General features: G+C 44.0%; 1 protein-coding gene across 1 annotated transcript; it reads left to right on the top strand.

Annotated features, from left to right (window-relative positions):
• The first annotated feature begins 255 nt into the window (after nt 1-255).
• LOC133928790 (lichenase-2-like) lies at nt 256-3,258 on the top strand. The gene is made up of 2 exons (XM_062375280.1): nt 256-452; nt 2,041-3,258. The coding sequence occupies exons 1-2, from the start codon at nt 380-382 to the stop codon at nt 2,973-2,975; spliced, it is 1,008 nt and encodes a 335-aa protein (XP_062231264.1). The 5' UTR covers nt 256-379; the 3' UTR covers nt 2,976-3,258.
• The last annotated feature ends 12,198 nt before the right edge of the window (nt 3,259-15,456 follow it).

Below are 15,456 nucleotides of genomic sequence, written 5' to 3'. Positions count from 1 at the left end.
TATCATTTAACTCTAATCGATCTGAGATCACACATGTCTAATAAATATTTGATTAGATCGGTTCGACATGTAAAAATAGGAGACGTGCCTACTCACCGACACCCCAAATGTCTATGTCGTTGCAACACGGATACCGGACACCGTGTGATGAGGCCGGCCCCTGGCTCGTCAATTGGAAGAGGCTAAATCAATGTCGGTGCTGGAGACGTTGGGCCAAAAACGGATCGGACTCAACTCTATATAACGGGGCTGCAGGCAGTGCTTTGTTTCAGCAAAGGAGCAAAGGAACAAGCAGAGAGTTTTGGAGCGACGTGTTAGCATAAAGCCAGAAGATATATAGTAGCCTTGAATACAAGGCGGCTTAGAGAGGAGAGAGAGAATGGCAAGGCAAGGTGTAGCCTCCATGTTAGCTACGGCATTGCTCCTCGGGGTCTTTGCCTCGATCCCTCAAAGTGACTCTCTCTCTCTCTCTCTCTCTCTCTCGTTCCCAAAAATGATTAGGTAGGTTTAGTTAGCCATGGAGTGAGCTTGTTTATAATATACTATGTTATAGGAGTAGACAAGCACACACAGTCACACCTTTCTCTCATCAACAATGTCATGCAAAGATAACTAGATAGTCTCTTTATATCCATCTTTAATTTCTCTCAATGCCATGTTAACCTCGATCGCTTTCGTCATGCATCCATGCAATGCAAACCAAAGGTAGCTAGGGTCTTAGTAGCAATTAGCATCAGTCACACGCACAGTACGTGGCTAATCACTTTAATTAATGAATTCCGTCTTCGCTTTTCGCCATTGTTGACTCTCGATCGAGTCCATCAGTCCAAGCTGCCACTTCAAAAGTACAAATAATCCATTGATTTGATCGATCGTTTGACTCCTATAGCTGGCTAGCTACCTCATCTATATGATACTGTAATATATAAAGCATCGCTAAGCGTCGATCTTTAGCATGCACTTTATCTTAATTGTAGCACTAGCTTAGCTGCTAAATCACTTACTCACTTGGTGATATATAGTAGAATAATTAGTATATGCGCAGGGTTAGCTCAGGTGCATATCATTAGCTAGCTGCTGGAGTATGAATTGTTCTAATCAATCATGTCAGCCGCAGTACACATCATCGATATATGCTGGAATATATACGTACATTCATATATAGTACCATAGTTTGATATGTGCTGAATAAATGGCTTAATTTAGCAGGTGTATAGCCTTCATATAGATGGGTAGGATCAATTATGTTGTTATTAGCGTTGTGTTAAACATGCATGCGTGTAGTAGTGATATTTGTAGCACACGTGAGAGGAGAGCTAGGCTGGCCGGCCGGCCGTTAGCCTCATGGCACGGCGGTAGCTAACCGCTTTGGCGATCCATATCGATCATACGTGGACTATCCAACGGTCCTAGTGCGGACATTGGACTAAAATTAAGCATTAACCCATTCCCAGAATCCTCTCTCCCTCTGCCCCTCTACCATCTAAGCATACCCCTACCTAGTCCATTTCCAAAGTTGACAGACTACATATGCATAACCTCTCCACTGGTGATACGATGGGATCAACCGTAATCTTTCGATAGATCAGACGGATGACATTCCTTGTTGGCACGTTTGCAACTATTTGCTATTTTGCACCAAAGATTTCCCATACTTGTGAACACAGCTGCATGCTACCCATGTTAATCACCTATCAGATACCATCTCTGATCTCTATCACATGGCGATGCATACACATGCACATTTATATCCACTCATGTAACAAGATTTGTACTTGCACCTTTCGATCTAGAGTTACAAAATTAGTGGATTTCCTACAACAAGTCAAAAGGCTTTCTACATGCATCGCATATATCCTACCACCCCTGCTCGGCGCTCTTGTTATTTTATGCACCATTTCCTTTTTCCATCATCTTCTCTCCATAGTTCACGGTAGAAGCTGGTAGAGATTTAACATGGACGGTGAATAATTCATGATTTTACTGTGATTAGTTAAGTGTGACTAGAGGATTAACGGAAGGTATGTATCATACGTGCAGGCGCAGAGTCCATCGGGGTGTCCTACGGCATGAGCGGCACCAACCTACCGCCGGCAAGCACCGTCATCGGCATGTACAGCTCCAACGGCATCTCGTCGATGCGGCTGTACGCGCCAGACCAGGCGGCGCTCCAGGCCGTGGGCGGCACAGGCATCAGCGTCGTTGTCGGCGCGCCCAACGACGTGCTGTCCAGCATCGCCGCCAGCCCCACCGCAGCCGCTTCCTGGGTCCGCAACAATATCCAGGCCTACCCGTCCGTCTCCTTCCGCTACGTATGCGTCGGCAACGAGGTGGACGGCGGCGCGGCGCAGAACCTTGCCCCGGCTATGGAGAACATCCATTCCGCGCTGGTCGCCGCCGGGCTGGACCACATCAAGGTCACAACGTCGGTGTCGCAGTCCATCCTGGGCGTGTACAGCCCACCCTCCGTCGCCGAGTTCACCGACGAGGCGCAGGGATTCATGGGCCCCGTCCTGAAGTTTCTCGAGCGCACCGGCGCGCCGCTCATGGCCAGCGTCTACCCCTACTTCAGCTACACCTACAACCCGAACGCCATGGACATCAACTACGCGCTCTTCACAGCTCCCGGCACCGTCGTGCAGGACGGCGCCTACGGGTACCAGAACCTCTTCGACGTGACCGTCGATGCCTTCTACATGGCGATGGGCAACCACGGCGGCTCCAGCGTGCCGCTGGTGGTGTCGGAAAGCGGGTGGCCGTCCAGTGGTGGCATCGCGGCGACGCCAGAGTACGCGAGTATCTACAACCAGAACCTGATCAACCACGTCGGGCGGGGAACGCCGCGCCACCCGGGCGCCACCGAGACGTACCTCTTCTCCATGTTCAACGAGAACCTGAAGGAGAGCGGCGTGGAGCAGAACTGGGGGCTCTTCTACCCCAACATGCAGCACGTCTACCCCATCAGCTTCAACTGAAGCTATAGCTCGAGCTCCACGTACTATACCCCCACCGTATGTCCGTACGTCAATAAGTATGTATACGTATGCAGCATGTATACTTATGCGTACCCGGAGATTATGTATTTTAAAGGGCTTGCTGTGCGACAGCTGGGAGTATCGAATGCTACTCTTGCGTACGCCGTGACGATTTTTTAGTTGAGAGACCATGCATGGTCGATAAATGACTTGTGATGAATAATTGTCTTGGATTTGATATATTTATTGAAATTGAGATTTGGAGGGCTTTGGGGATTTAACACATTTCATGTTTACTTGTCGTTTGGATGGAGGTATATGTGCTAACTCGGAGTTGAGGATGACGAGAGCAGAGAGCTCTTGGAATGGATAGAAAGTGTGTTTTCTTGTCTCTTCACATGCAGGTCAATGGACACTACCGGAGACGGCGTCTTTGCCGAGTGTCCCATACTTTGCCGAGTGCTTTTTATCGGACACTCGGCAAAGAGGGTCTTTGCCGAGTTCCAGAGGTAAAGCACTCGGTAAACATCTGGCACTCGGCAAAGACCCTCTTTGCCGAGTGCCAGAAATAGGACACTCGGCAAAGGAGTATCTTTGCCGAGTGCCAGAGAGCAAGCGCTCGGCAAACATCTGGCACTCGGCAAAGAGGGTCTTTGCCGAGTGTAATTTTTAACACTCGGCAAACCTTAATTTTTTTCCCTCCTTTTGGCCTCCAAATTTTTTCTACAGTACTCATACAGTACCTGGTACTCCATGTTCCAATGTGGCACATTTCTTGGACTTTTTCTATATTTCTTTAATTCATTTCAATTAATTGAATTTTCTTGGATAATTCAAATTATAACTGCTAGTCATTCGAATAATGAAAAAAAATGAATGGAAAAATGATATTCATGTTATTTAGTATATTGTGAGACCGTATCCAGGAACATACCACCAATTTCGAATATCAAGGTCACGAAACATGACCACGAACTTGCGATCGAGTTGTTTTTAAATTGTATAAAAAGCAAACAAAGTCCGAAAATCTTGAAACTTGTCAAGATATCATGATACCATATGTGGAGGCTGTCATAAAAATTTGAGAAGATTTTAAGCAAGTTATCACGTACGATGCTTGCAAACCGAAGAATCTCAGCAAGGTTTTAAGCAACTTCTTCGGATATCTCAGCAAGGTTTTAAGCCGAGTTGAGACAGGTTGCCGATGGCTTTGCCTATAGGGTCAGGTCATTTTCTGGTTATGACGTGAATGGATATCGCTTTCGCACAACAAGCTACGAGCAGAGTCGGCCCAATCGAAGAACCACAAGTTCCGGAGTTTTTACGCCCGGCGTTGATGAGGTCGAGTATTATGGAAGAATTGAAGAAATATACGAACTCAAGTTTCATGGTTCCAAACCTTTTAATCCCGTCATATTTAAATACCATTGGTTTGATCCTGAAGTAACGAGGCGGACATATTGTAATCTTGGGCTAGTCGAAATTCGACAGGATTCTGTCTTACCAGGAGACGATGTCTATATTGTGGCCCAACAGGCCACGCAAGTTTATTATCTCCCATATGCGTGTCAAACCATAAGGCATCTTAAGGGTTGGGATATTGTGCACAGGGTATCGCCACACGGTAAAGTGCCTGTCCCAAACGATGAAGATTACAACTTAGACCCAAACACATATGACGGAGAGTTCTTTCAAGAAGAGGGACTAGAAGGGAGGTTTGAGATAGACTTAACTGAAGCGATCAGAATGGAAGTAGACAATGAAACGGTTATTGAAGAGGACGTTGGAGATGAGGTGCAAAATGTGAAGGACTTACAAATGCTTGAGCGATTACATTTAGACAATGACAATGGCAACATTGCTCATTCGGATAGTGTTGATTATTTCGACATGATTGATAGTGATGATGAGACTTATGATCCAGCTAATCCCGATCATGAAGATTATTTCTAATACATGTAATACTATGTTATTTTGTAATTACGTTTTGTTTATTTTGCATCTCTTTCTAAGTACTTCTTGTTTATCTGTGCTTATTGGTTTACTCTTTTTAATTGCAGGTGATTGAACAAAGATGGTGGGCGGTGGGATGAGGAAGCTAACGTCCTTGTACCGAAGGACAAGGAGGAGCAGCCGCAGGAGGGAGTCGTCGCCTGCCGCCCCGTCGCGTGAGGAGGAGGAGGAGGAGCAGGTGCCCCAGGAGGACGCCGAGGAGGCGCAGGAGGACGCGCAGGAGGAGGCGCAGGAGGATGCGCTGGAGGAGGCGACAGCAGGGGGTTCCGCTTCCTCTAGTTCGTCCAGCGTCTACTTGCGAGGTCCCGCGAGCCTCCCTCAGCGACCGATACCTCGTGAGAGACGCCCGCTGATTCGACCCGAGGGGGAAAAGTAAGTAACTTTAGATGTTATCACTACTTTATATGATATGTTGAATATCAAAATAGAAATTGGACGATTGTTAATCACTTGGGCAGGAACTGGACGATTGTGGCGAGTGGAGGTGCTCACACACGCCAAGTCAATGGCATCCTCGGTCTTCTGTACAAGGAGCACTTCCCTGGCCTGGTTGAGTACGCCGGAGTGACGGGGCCGGCCTACTCGTTTGACCACTACGCCGCCGCCCCCGATGCTGCAGATCGGGCCCACAGGGTATTCAACAACAAGGCGGAGCGGGTGAAGCAAGAGCTGTGGGTAAGTCTTCCTCGCACTACATTGCTCAATACATCGTATTTATTGGACATTCTTGAAATAAGGAATGGATACATCGTGTTTGTATGCAGGATTTCTTTAGATGCCAGGACGGACATGAGGCCAGGGCGGATGCGGTGGCTACCAAATGCTGCAAAAAACTCGTCGTGGACATGCATTACGAGGCGCGCATCCAGGCCGTCGTAACTTACCATGGGACCGTCGTTGGAACGAAGGTCACCAAAAGGGACGCAAGAACCATGACGCTGACCCGGGACCAGTACCTGCAGGTAAATACAGAACATTAATACTGATTCCTTTTGAGATTAAGTAGGCTTAATTTCATCTTCTGATATGTCATGTACTTGATGGCCTGTAGATGATTCCTTATTGGTGCGCCGCGCATCCCCAGTGCTGGGAACAGATGGTGGACAAGTGGTGCTCACGCGAGTGGGAGGAGACGCACAACTTGTGCCGGGAGCGGCGTTTGATGATGCCAGGTGTAGCACACCATCAAGGCAGCCGCAACCTCAGCGGATACGCAGAAACATGGGTACGCGAATTCATTTATTTATTCTAACGCTCAATTCTGCATGATTTCTAATCATCTTGCTGTTTTTCTCGCAGTCGGCGTCACATGGTGGCCAGCCTTGCTCCATCTTCAAGGCATTTGCTATGGCCCACAAGGGCAAGGCGACGTCCGACGTCGACTACAACCCGGAGGACGGGCCCGAGGCGTACAGCAATGCGACCGTCCACAACCGCCTTAGTGAGTACACATCGATGGCAAGGGAGGTCCATGTGCCAGAGTACGATCCGAGCACCGAGGACCTTGATGGAGAAGTCGTCATGAGGGTGGGAGGAGGCAAGAAGCATGGGCGATACTGGATTGGCGACGGCGCAATCGACTCGGCCGCTACTCCCAGTCTCTCCCAGATTCGAGCAAGCAGCATGAGCACGAGCCCGGCCATACGACCTCGGAAGGACACTTCACACCACCGGGTGGAGGCACTCGAGGTTATTCCTGGTTTATTCGTCGTTCATTGGTTTTTTCATACCTTTCCTTTGCATTATTGTAACATTAGGGTGAATATATTGTAGGCCCAGCTGGAACAAGAGAGGAGGATACGGGAGCAAATGCAGGCGACGATGGAGGCCGAGCAGCGGAGGATGGTGGAGATTCTTCAGTACATGCAAAGTATTGGCGCCGCTACGGGTGTGACTCCGCCACCTTCGCTATTCGCTCCACCTCCACCTCCACCTCCTCACTATTCTACTCCTGTGAGTATAAATGTTTTAGTTTGTATGTTCATGCTTATGGTCAAACCTAGTGGAGTATGAAAATTTTATTCATGTATGGTATATATTTATCTTGTCTCACACATGCAATCTCTTCTCCTTTGTGCAGAATCAATCGGCGGCATCGAACGATCCTCATGCTTCAGCGAATCATTCACCAAATCAGTTTCATTGACCATCTTGGTGATGATACTTGTAGTTGTTAATGGTACTTCTATTTGCAATTATGGTTGTAGATGATGGAGCACTTGGATTACTTGTGAACTTATTTGTGATATATTGTGAGACATGTGATGTTTGTGATATATATGTGTTGTTGGTGATATGTATGTGCTGTTGATGATATATATGTGATGTTGGTGATGTTTGTTATATATATATATATCTGTTTGTTTGGATGGGATGTCAAAAACAAATAAAAAAGGCTGTTTTCAGTCACTTTGCCGAGTGCAATGGCCATGACACTCGGCAAAGAGGCCTCCGCTTTGCCGAGAGCCACGGTCCAGGCACTCGGCAAAGATGGCCTGTTTGCCGAGTGTCCTCCAGGTGGCACTCGGCACAGACGCCACCTTTGCCGAGTGTTTGATTCATTGGCGCTCGGCAAAGCGGAGGCCTTTGCCGAGTGTCAGCTTAGCACTCGGCAAAGCATTTGCCGAGTGCCCGATAAATTGCACTCGGCAAAGAGGTCTTTGCCGACAAATTTTTTACCGAGCGCCCTTTGCCGAGTGTAGCACTCGGCAAAGCCTTTGCCGAGTGTATATCGTCCTTTGCCGAGTGCCTGAGGCACTCGGCAAAGAAGCTGTCTCCGGTAGTGGGAGGAGCATCGACTAGGCCAAGGCGATCGGGATGACGGCGGGTGCAATCAATGGCGCGGCTATCCACAAAGTACACACGTAGGCGGCCGGTCAAGATGCACCAAGATTGATGAAGACAACGAGTTGACAGGAGCCGGAGGCCAGGTGCTGGCGGCAGGCAGTTAATTTGTGGGAGTGGTGTGAAAGAAATGATGTTGTACTTAGTCGTTCTATTAGTCCTATTCTTCAGCCAGGTCCTAGTCTTCAGGCTAGTCGTTAGCTCACGTTCTCCCTGAGTACACGGCAACTAATGCCACATTTGTAGGATCTAAAACTTTACATGATTTGGCAATATAAATAGCACCCCAAAACCATAAGGTGTGTGCGGGATTGTAAACATTTCCTCCTTTGATTAAACTTCACAAGTGGAAGTGGTAGACGATTAGGATGAGACGAGGTGACACGTGTCGACATAGAAGTCTTGCTTAGGAGTTAAAGCAGTGAAAGTCACAGTTTGAAAAGCATACATAGGGTTTTATGGATTGATCTCAAAACCATAGGCTGCATGGAGAATGATGGTGCATATGACATCATCTCGAAGGTGGTGTTGAGACGAAGCTAAGTTGTGAAGGTCCCGAATGCGTTCAGGTGAAGGAAAGTGACATGGATGAAAAGAAATGCTCCTGGAGGGGTACTATGAAGCAGAGTTTACAAAATCATTTGGGGAATGAAAATCGCTACCCAGCTAATTTCCTAAATTCATGAATATCGGAAAAAATGCTCAAAATTCAATGATAATTCGGCCAAATTCACTCGGTCAAATTTGTAAATCGAAGACAAAAACTGATTGAATCGATCATTTGGTAACCACTCGAATCCAATCGAAAATCGATTGAATTTTCCAAATTGTCCGCATTCCGAATGAATTTGTTGAAAACCAGTCGAATTTAACGATTTACCGAGCGCATTTCCCAAATTGAAGTGAAGTTCAACAAAAAACAAAAAAATAGCTCAAACTTGTAAAATCAATAACTAATTCATCTGAGCTTCAAATCAAGTGAAATAATTTTTTTTTGGTTTCCTTGTAACATTATCTACATAATAAAGTATTTATACTCATAAAAAAGTTGAATATTTTCTGTGAGAAAATGTATTTGCTAAAACTAGTTAAATGCATAGTTAATTCTTTGCTAATCCAAAAATAATGAAACCAATTTTGTTAGTCTTGTTACATAATCCTATGTCTTTTAAAAATACATGAACTCACTAAATAGTTATTTTAGTATGCATGATTGTGTAAATGTGTTGCAACTAGATTAATTCATATTTAATCCATAACACCTCCAAAATTAGTGAAACTACTTTTATTAGTTTACTTATACTGTGCTTTATGTAGAAAAAATAATGGTAGAAATGAAAAAAAGTTAATTACATTGTTGTTTCTTAACATGTTCACTTTATGCTTTGGAACTTTGTAAAAATCATGGAGAAATTAATTAAACTCCAAATGAAGTGAAACCAATTTTAAATATCCTATTAAGATACACCCTACATACAAAAAAATATATGTTCACATGTTAAGTTTTTCCTTAACGTGATGTGCCAAATCATCCTGTTCATATGGCCCATTTTAGTATTTTTTTTCAAACTTCCTCTCCATGAAATATGATGCAAACAATATTATTTTTGAAAAAAATTCACAAAAGGTCTTAGAATTGTCTCTAGTATTTATATATATTTTTTTGAATTTTGTTTGAATTTTTTTAATTTAAAATTGAAAACTGGTCGAATTCAAAATGCGGTGCGGACCGAATTGACCATTTTCACAAATATCGAGTGGTTTTCAACGGTTTTGTGAACTCTGCTATGAAGGTGTATTTTGGGGAGCTCCAAAATATGCTTATACATAGAGGATGGAGTTTGTTAGAGTCTAGAGTTAATTGCCTCACATTTTAGTTTGTGTACTAAGTTTAGAAAAGAGAGAAAGAGAGAGATGTGTTCTTGAGAGAATTTGTAATCTTTCTTGTTTTCCACCAAAAGAGGGAGGAAGGGTGGTGACATCATGGTTTGAATGCAATCTTTTCTCCTACAAGTCTCATCTCTTTTGGTGTTCATAAGAAGTGTTCTTTGCCTACAGGCAAGAGGTTTTCTTGATTTTAAATTTCTGTACAGATTTTTGGAGATGTTGATCTTGGCATGATCTGGCTATATACCTCCTAGCCCAAGTTTTGATTTCCCTAGTTTTCTCCTGGTTTTCATGGTTTCCCTCCCTTTGCTTGATTTTGTTTTCCCTATTAGTCTGAGTTTTGATGGTGCTCCTGGGGTGTTTAGAGTAGTTGTGAGTTGTGACATATGAGAACATATCCCAAAAACGCAAGGTCAAGTCCTCTCACGAACATCCCTGGTGCACTCTTCTTGTAAAACTACACCTAGAACTGTTTCAGGAAAAGCTCCAAAATTTCTTGTGATCCGTCACTACTTTAGAATGGGTTATCACAGATGGATTTTAAACCATATCACAAACGGTTATAGGTCCTGCCTCTGTAGAAGTGTCTATGATATTGATCTTGTTATAGACGATTTCAGAATCATCTGCCATAGAGTTACACATAGGCTATCTGTGCGTAATAAGAATCACATACAAGTTTTGTTGAAACCCGTTTATATGTAGATAGAGTCACGTACGGATTTTGTTTAAACCCGTCTGTATTGATTGTCATATACGGATGTTTTTTAAAAAAACCGTCTATGTGACCATTTCCCCTCTAGGAAGCAAATTTGCTTATAGGGAGGAAATGGTCATATAGATATATATTTCATGATTCACAAATTAAATAACACATTGACACATTATTCATAACATCGATCCTACATTGTTTAGATTACAAAACAAAGGCATTTACATATGACAAAGGTACAGAACATAAAATTGATGCACATCACACATTGTTCAAACACACATAAACTTAGCTAGCTAAACACAGTCCCTAGCTATACATCATTGGTCGATCGATGTTGTCTTCCAAAAAGATGAAATGATTGACATCATGGTGGCGCCGTCTTCCAAAAAGATGAAAAGTGATCGACAAACATGGATCGATCGACGTCATCTTTCAAAAAGATGAGATGATAGATATCATCTTAGCTTCCTACGTTTCAGCACAATATCAACCCAAATATCATGTTCAATGAGCAGTTCATAATCATCGGGAAATGGCTACACCTTAACTATCTCACACATGAGCCAGAATCAGACTGCGTTACTTCCAAATCGCTAGCCATGGTTCAGGAAGAAATGGACGTTCAAGTCTATCTTGTGGTTGACGAAAATATCTCCATTGTGACAAACAATAATGGAGATTTCCATCTGGAAGAACATAATGGAGAACGTGGTTGACAACATACACATGGTCGATAGAGGGGACCTTCACAGCTGTGAAGAAAATGAAGTCCACCCAGCCGAAGTCGACACCAAGCATTCACGCCGTCAAAGCTACCATAAGGACAACCCCATCTTACCACCTTTTGATTGCCGTAAATTGTGCCATTGTAGATCTACTATGGAAACAAGGCTCTGCCATCAGTTACACAAATCAAAGCAATAAAAACCTAACAAACCCTAACTAAATCGTGATTGGAACCATATGATACTCACCTCGGTGCAGTGAAAAAGATTCGGCCATCATGGAGATCTCGCTTCTCCGATGCTGATGACGAGTGAGGACGTCTCTCAATGCAGTGGAACACTTTGATATAGCGAGTGAGGAAGAAGAACACTCCTTGTCGCCTTATATTGAGGGGAGATGAGGGGTTGTGTGTGTGGGAAGCCAAAAGAGCTTAAGGAGACAAGCAAGTTGTGTGTGTGGGAAGCCAAAAGAGCTGAAGGAGACAAGCAAGTTGTGTGTGTGCGAAGCCAAAAGAGGCAGAAGAGATGAGCGGTCAAATTTAAAAACGTTCGTGAGTCTTTAAATACATACGAGTTTTCATAAAATATGTATATATCTAACTGTAACACCCTGATTTTCAGAATTTACAACTTTTAAAATTTTCCAAGATTATTGAATAGCTTCAACAGTAGTATAGGTTTAAAACCTATTTTCTTAATCAATCAATCAATATAGGTTATTATTTTGTGTGCATTGCATGCTGAGTTTTATTAGGAGCCAGGTAAATACATTAGAGTTATTTTTCCTTTTCTTTCTCTTTGGTGTTTTGAGTGAAAAAGATTTTGAAAAGGTTTTTACAAAACTCAGTAGTGAATAAGTTAAGGATCTTAATGGTTGGAATTCAAAATCTTTGAATTCATCATCTATTCAATCCTTGATCATACCTGATCCTTTTCTAGCTCAATTCAAATCTTATCCAAATCCTTGTTTAAAGCCAATCTCTCCTCTTTCTCAAATTCTACCCAAATCCAAATTCAAATTTCTTATCTACTGTTATTCTTGTTCAACCTCATTTTTCGTTTATCTTAAATTCACTCCAAACTCAATTCAAATTCAAACCCTATTCAAATTTCTCTACAAAAATTTCTTTTCTAAACCCTAGATATACCTAAAGTGTCTTTGGGCTCAATTTTGCTCAAGTCCAAACCCTTAGCCAAGTCTTCTAGATGGCCCAAACAAGGATCCACAAAATCTGCAAATTTTTGCGGAGTCCTGGACAGCCTCATCTTCTCATGTCATCCTCGGAATAGAGAGCTGCGAAAAAATAAATCGTAACCGACTCGAACTCGAATCCGATTCGTGTTCGGTTCGGACTTCACCTCAACCAACCGCCCCTAGTCCTATAAATCTGAGTTGCACGCCCTCTCCTACCCCTATTCCACACCCCCAAGCCCTAGAATTCGCTGCTGCCATGTCCATGCGTCGCCGGAGTGCCGCTGTTCGCTGGAGCCGCCGCTGCCCGTGATGCGCTACGTCGTCTTCACCGCGATTCCTCCTTCCTCGACCATCAAAGTAAGGTGAGGACCCCTTCTTCTCCTCCCTTAATACTGTTTTAGCATCATACTAAGTCCCTAGCCAAGCCCTAGCCTCGGTCAAAGCCCGATCTATGCCACCACGGTCGTCACCGTCGCGAACAGCCGCGCTGTAGCTGATTAGCATCGACGTTCCTGACCGACCAGAGGTCAAATCACCAAGCCCTTTCACCGGTGCATGTGCCAAGATGTTCCCCATGCCGTCACAAACCAGTTCGACTAGTGGAGCAGCCAAACTATCGAAATCAAGGTCGACATACCCGCTGTCCGGTTTCTGGACACGTTCTGCGCGTGCACCAGATTTGCATTCGCGTTCTTCGTCAATCGGAAAGCCGTATGGATGCACTAACCATGTCACGGCGTGTCCCATAGAGTCTTCTACGTGACCCTAGGAGCCCATCCACGTTTTTGCAGCGACACGACCAGGACGCCATTGCCAACCACAGCACGTCGCAGCCATCACCCGTCTCATCTCTGCTGATCGTTCTTCATCTCAGTGGATGATCTACCCAAAACTATGCCATAGCATTGTGTTCCCAGAATATATGAACATCTCTATTCAAACAGTTTCTCAAATTTCATAGCCAATCTCCTAGAAAGCGAGCGTCTTTGTTCCTGCATCTGTTAGCGGTCACCACCAAACCTAGCAGCAGTCATCGTTCTTTTGCCGCTACCTCGGATGACCCCTTCCAAAACCAACCATACCGCTGAGTTATTCTTTCCGTGTTCTATGCTATGCTTCCCTCGTTTCACTGAAACATCACTGAAGCCGACATCGATGTTTGTGGCCATGTGCCCGATCGCCATCTTCGACGAAACCCGAACCACCGCCGCTACATAGAGTCACCAGTAGTATTCTTAACCTATAAGTGCAATCTTTGGCCTTTTTGATCCATCGTAGGTGATCGAGACTATATCTCCGTGTATCCCTTCTTTAATCCAAGATGGTACTTGCATAGCATGCCAAGTCAGTGCCACATCATTCTCCTTAGCCTAGTCAGCAAAGTCTGGTCTGCCCTACACTTCTTGAGTCTTGTGCAATGATGTTGTCAAGCCTGACACAGTGATTGTGCAATAAAGCCTTTTTCCCATAGGAAGATAGTTCCGAAAAATCAGCATTTCCTTTTCAGTCTAATCCATCTCTCGAAAGCTATTCTCTTTTCATCTTAACTCCAGTTTAGACGATTCTTACGTATAAATGTGTCTAAAATCATCCCTATCCAACCATAGTATTTTTAAAGTGTTTTGATGATGTTTGGTATGTTGTTCTTAGTGTTTTCCTTTGTGTTGTTTGTCGGTAGTTTTCGCGATTAGTCGATAACGTTCCGGAGTAGTTTGAGGGACTTCAAGACCAAGGTTTCGTCAGCACTGAGCAGCATTGGGTAAAAGGCAAGTGTCCTAGATCATCTTGAACCTATATTTTTAAATGTTTTGTTTTACAAAATTGCATGCAGTGTTTGTCAATATGATGGGTAGTCACCTATGTTAGGGTTTTTCCTAGATTTTCCCTTATCATCCCTTGTAACCTAGATGATTTATGGTTAAGTATTTTTGTTGGGTAGATTACTTAACCATGCTTTTGGGATATTGGGAAGTGTCATAATCTTAACTAATGAACATATGCAATATTGGTGGTTAATTTGTTAATGGTCTAGCAACATGGAACCTTAGGCCTTGAGCAAAATGGTTTTGATGGCTGTCATGGTTATGATGTGTTTGCTTAAGTAACCTAAGTAAGGACCGGTTCGTGGAGCGACAACCCAAGAAATATCGTACCAACCACGAGATCTGGTACGGGACAGGCCTAGCCTATTAATTAGTGGAATCCAGTTTTTGTGCGTGCCAAACGGAGGAGTGGATGAGTGGGGATGGCAAAGGCTAGAACCATTTGGTTAGTGGTATGAGATGTATAGTGGAAAGGAAGAGTGAAAACTTTCCGGAGCTACAAGGCGCAAAAGGGGGCTTCTGGGTGGTGTGAATGCCACTTTGACAGCGGTAAAACCTAGTGGGCATGCACATACTGGATGAAACTTTGTAATGGCTTTGTAGTGACTTTCCGGGTGACACACCACTGGTGTGTGTTAAGTGTCTAGATAACACGGCAACATGGAAATCACGACTTGTGGGGAAAGTTGGACAACCTCTGCAGAGTGTAAAATCTGATATATCAGCCGTGCTCACAGTTATGAGAGACTTGGATCCTCACATGATTAGTGGGTTGTGGTTATGGTTCTGGTACAGGAAGTACTAGATAGTTGTTGTTATGGTTCTGGTACAGGGAGTACTAGATGGTTGTGGTTATGGTTCAGGTACAGGGAGTACTAGATGGTTGTTGTTTTGATTATAGTACATGGAGTACTAGACGGTTATGTTATGCAAGGTGGTGAGCCTTGTATGCTGGATGTTGGATTGTATAGGTTACATTCACTTAATAATTGTTTAATACTTTTGAGTCCAAATACGTCTTCATTACTCGCATTTACGCAAATATATCATGTGTTAGCATATTCTTGATATAAGCCTGCATATCATTATTTTTCCCACACTTGCTGATCGCATCATGTGCTTACACTTGCTATTTTTTCTATACCATGTGACATGTGTATTGCTACTCAGTGAGTGAAGATGTTGAAGACTATCAAGACGAGGTTGTAACATTCTAGGCGCGTGTCTCTCGGTCGGTTGCCTACGGTGTTGTTGGACACCAGTGCTTCTGTTCCGCTGC

This window comes from Phragmites australis, chromosome 9 (genome assembly GCF_958298935.1).
Source record: "Phragmites australis chromosome 9, lpPhrAust1.1, whole genome shotgun sequence".
Taxonomy (NCBI): Eukaryota; Viridiplantae; Streptophyta; class Magnoliopsida; order Poales; family Poaceae; genus Phragmites; species Phragmites australis.
The sequence above is the reverse complement of the archived record's forward strand: the minus strand, read 5'-3'. Positions and strand labels throughout refer to the sequence as shown.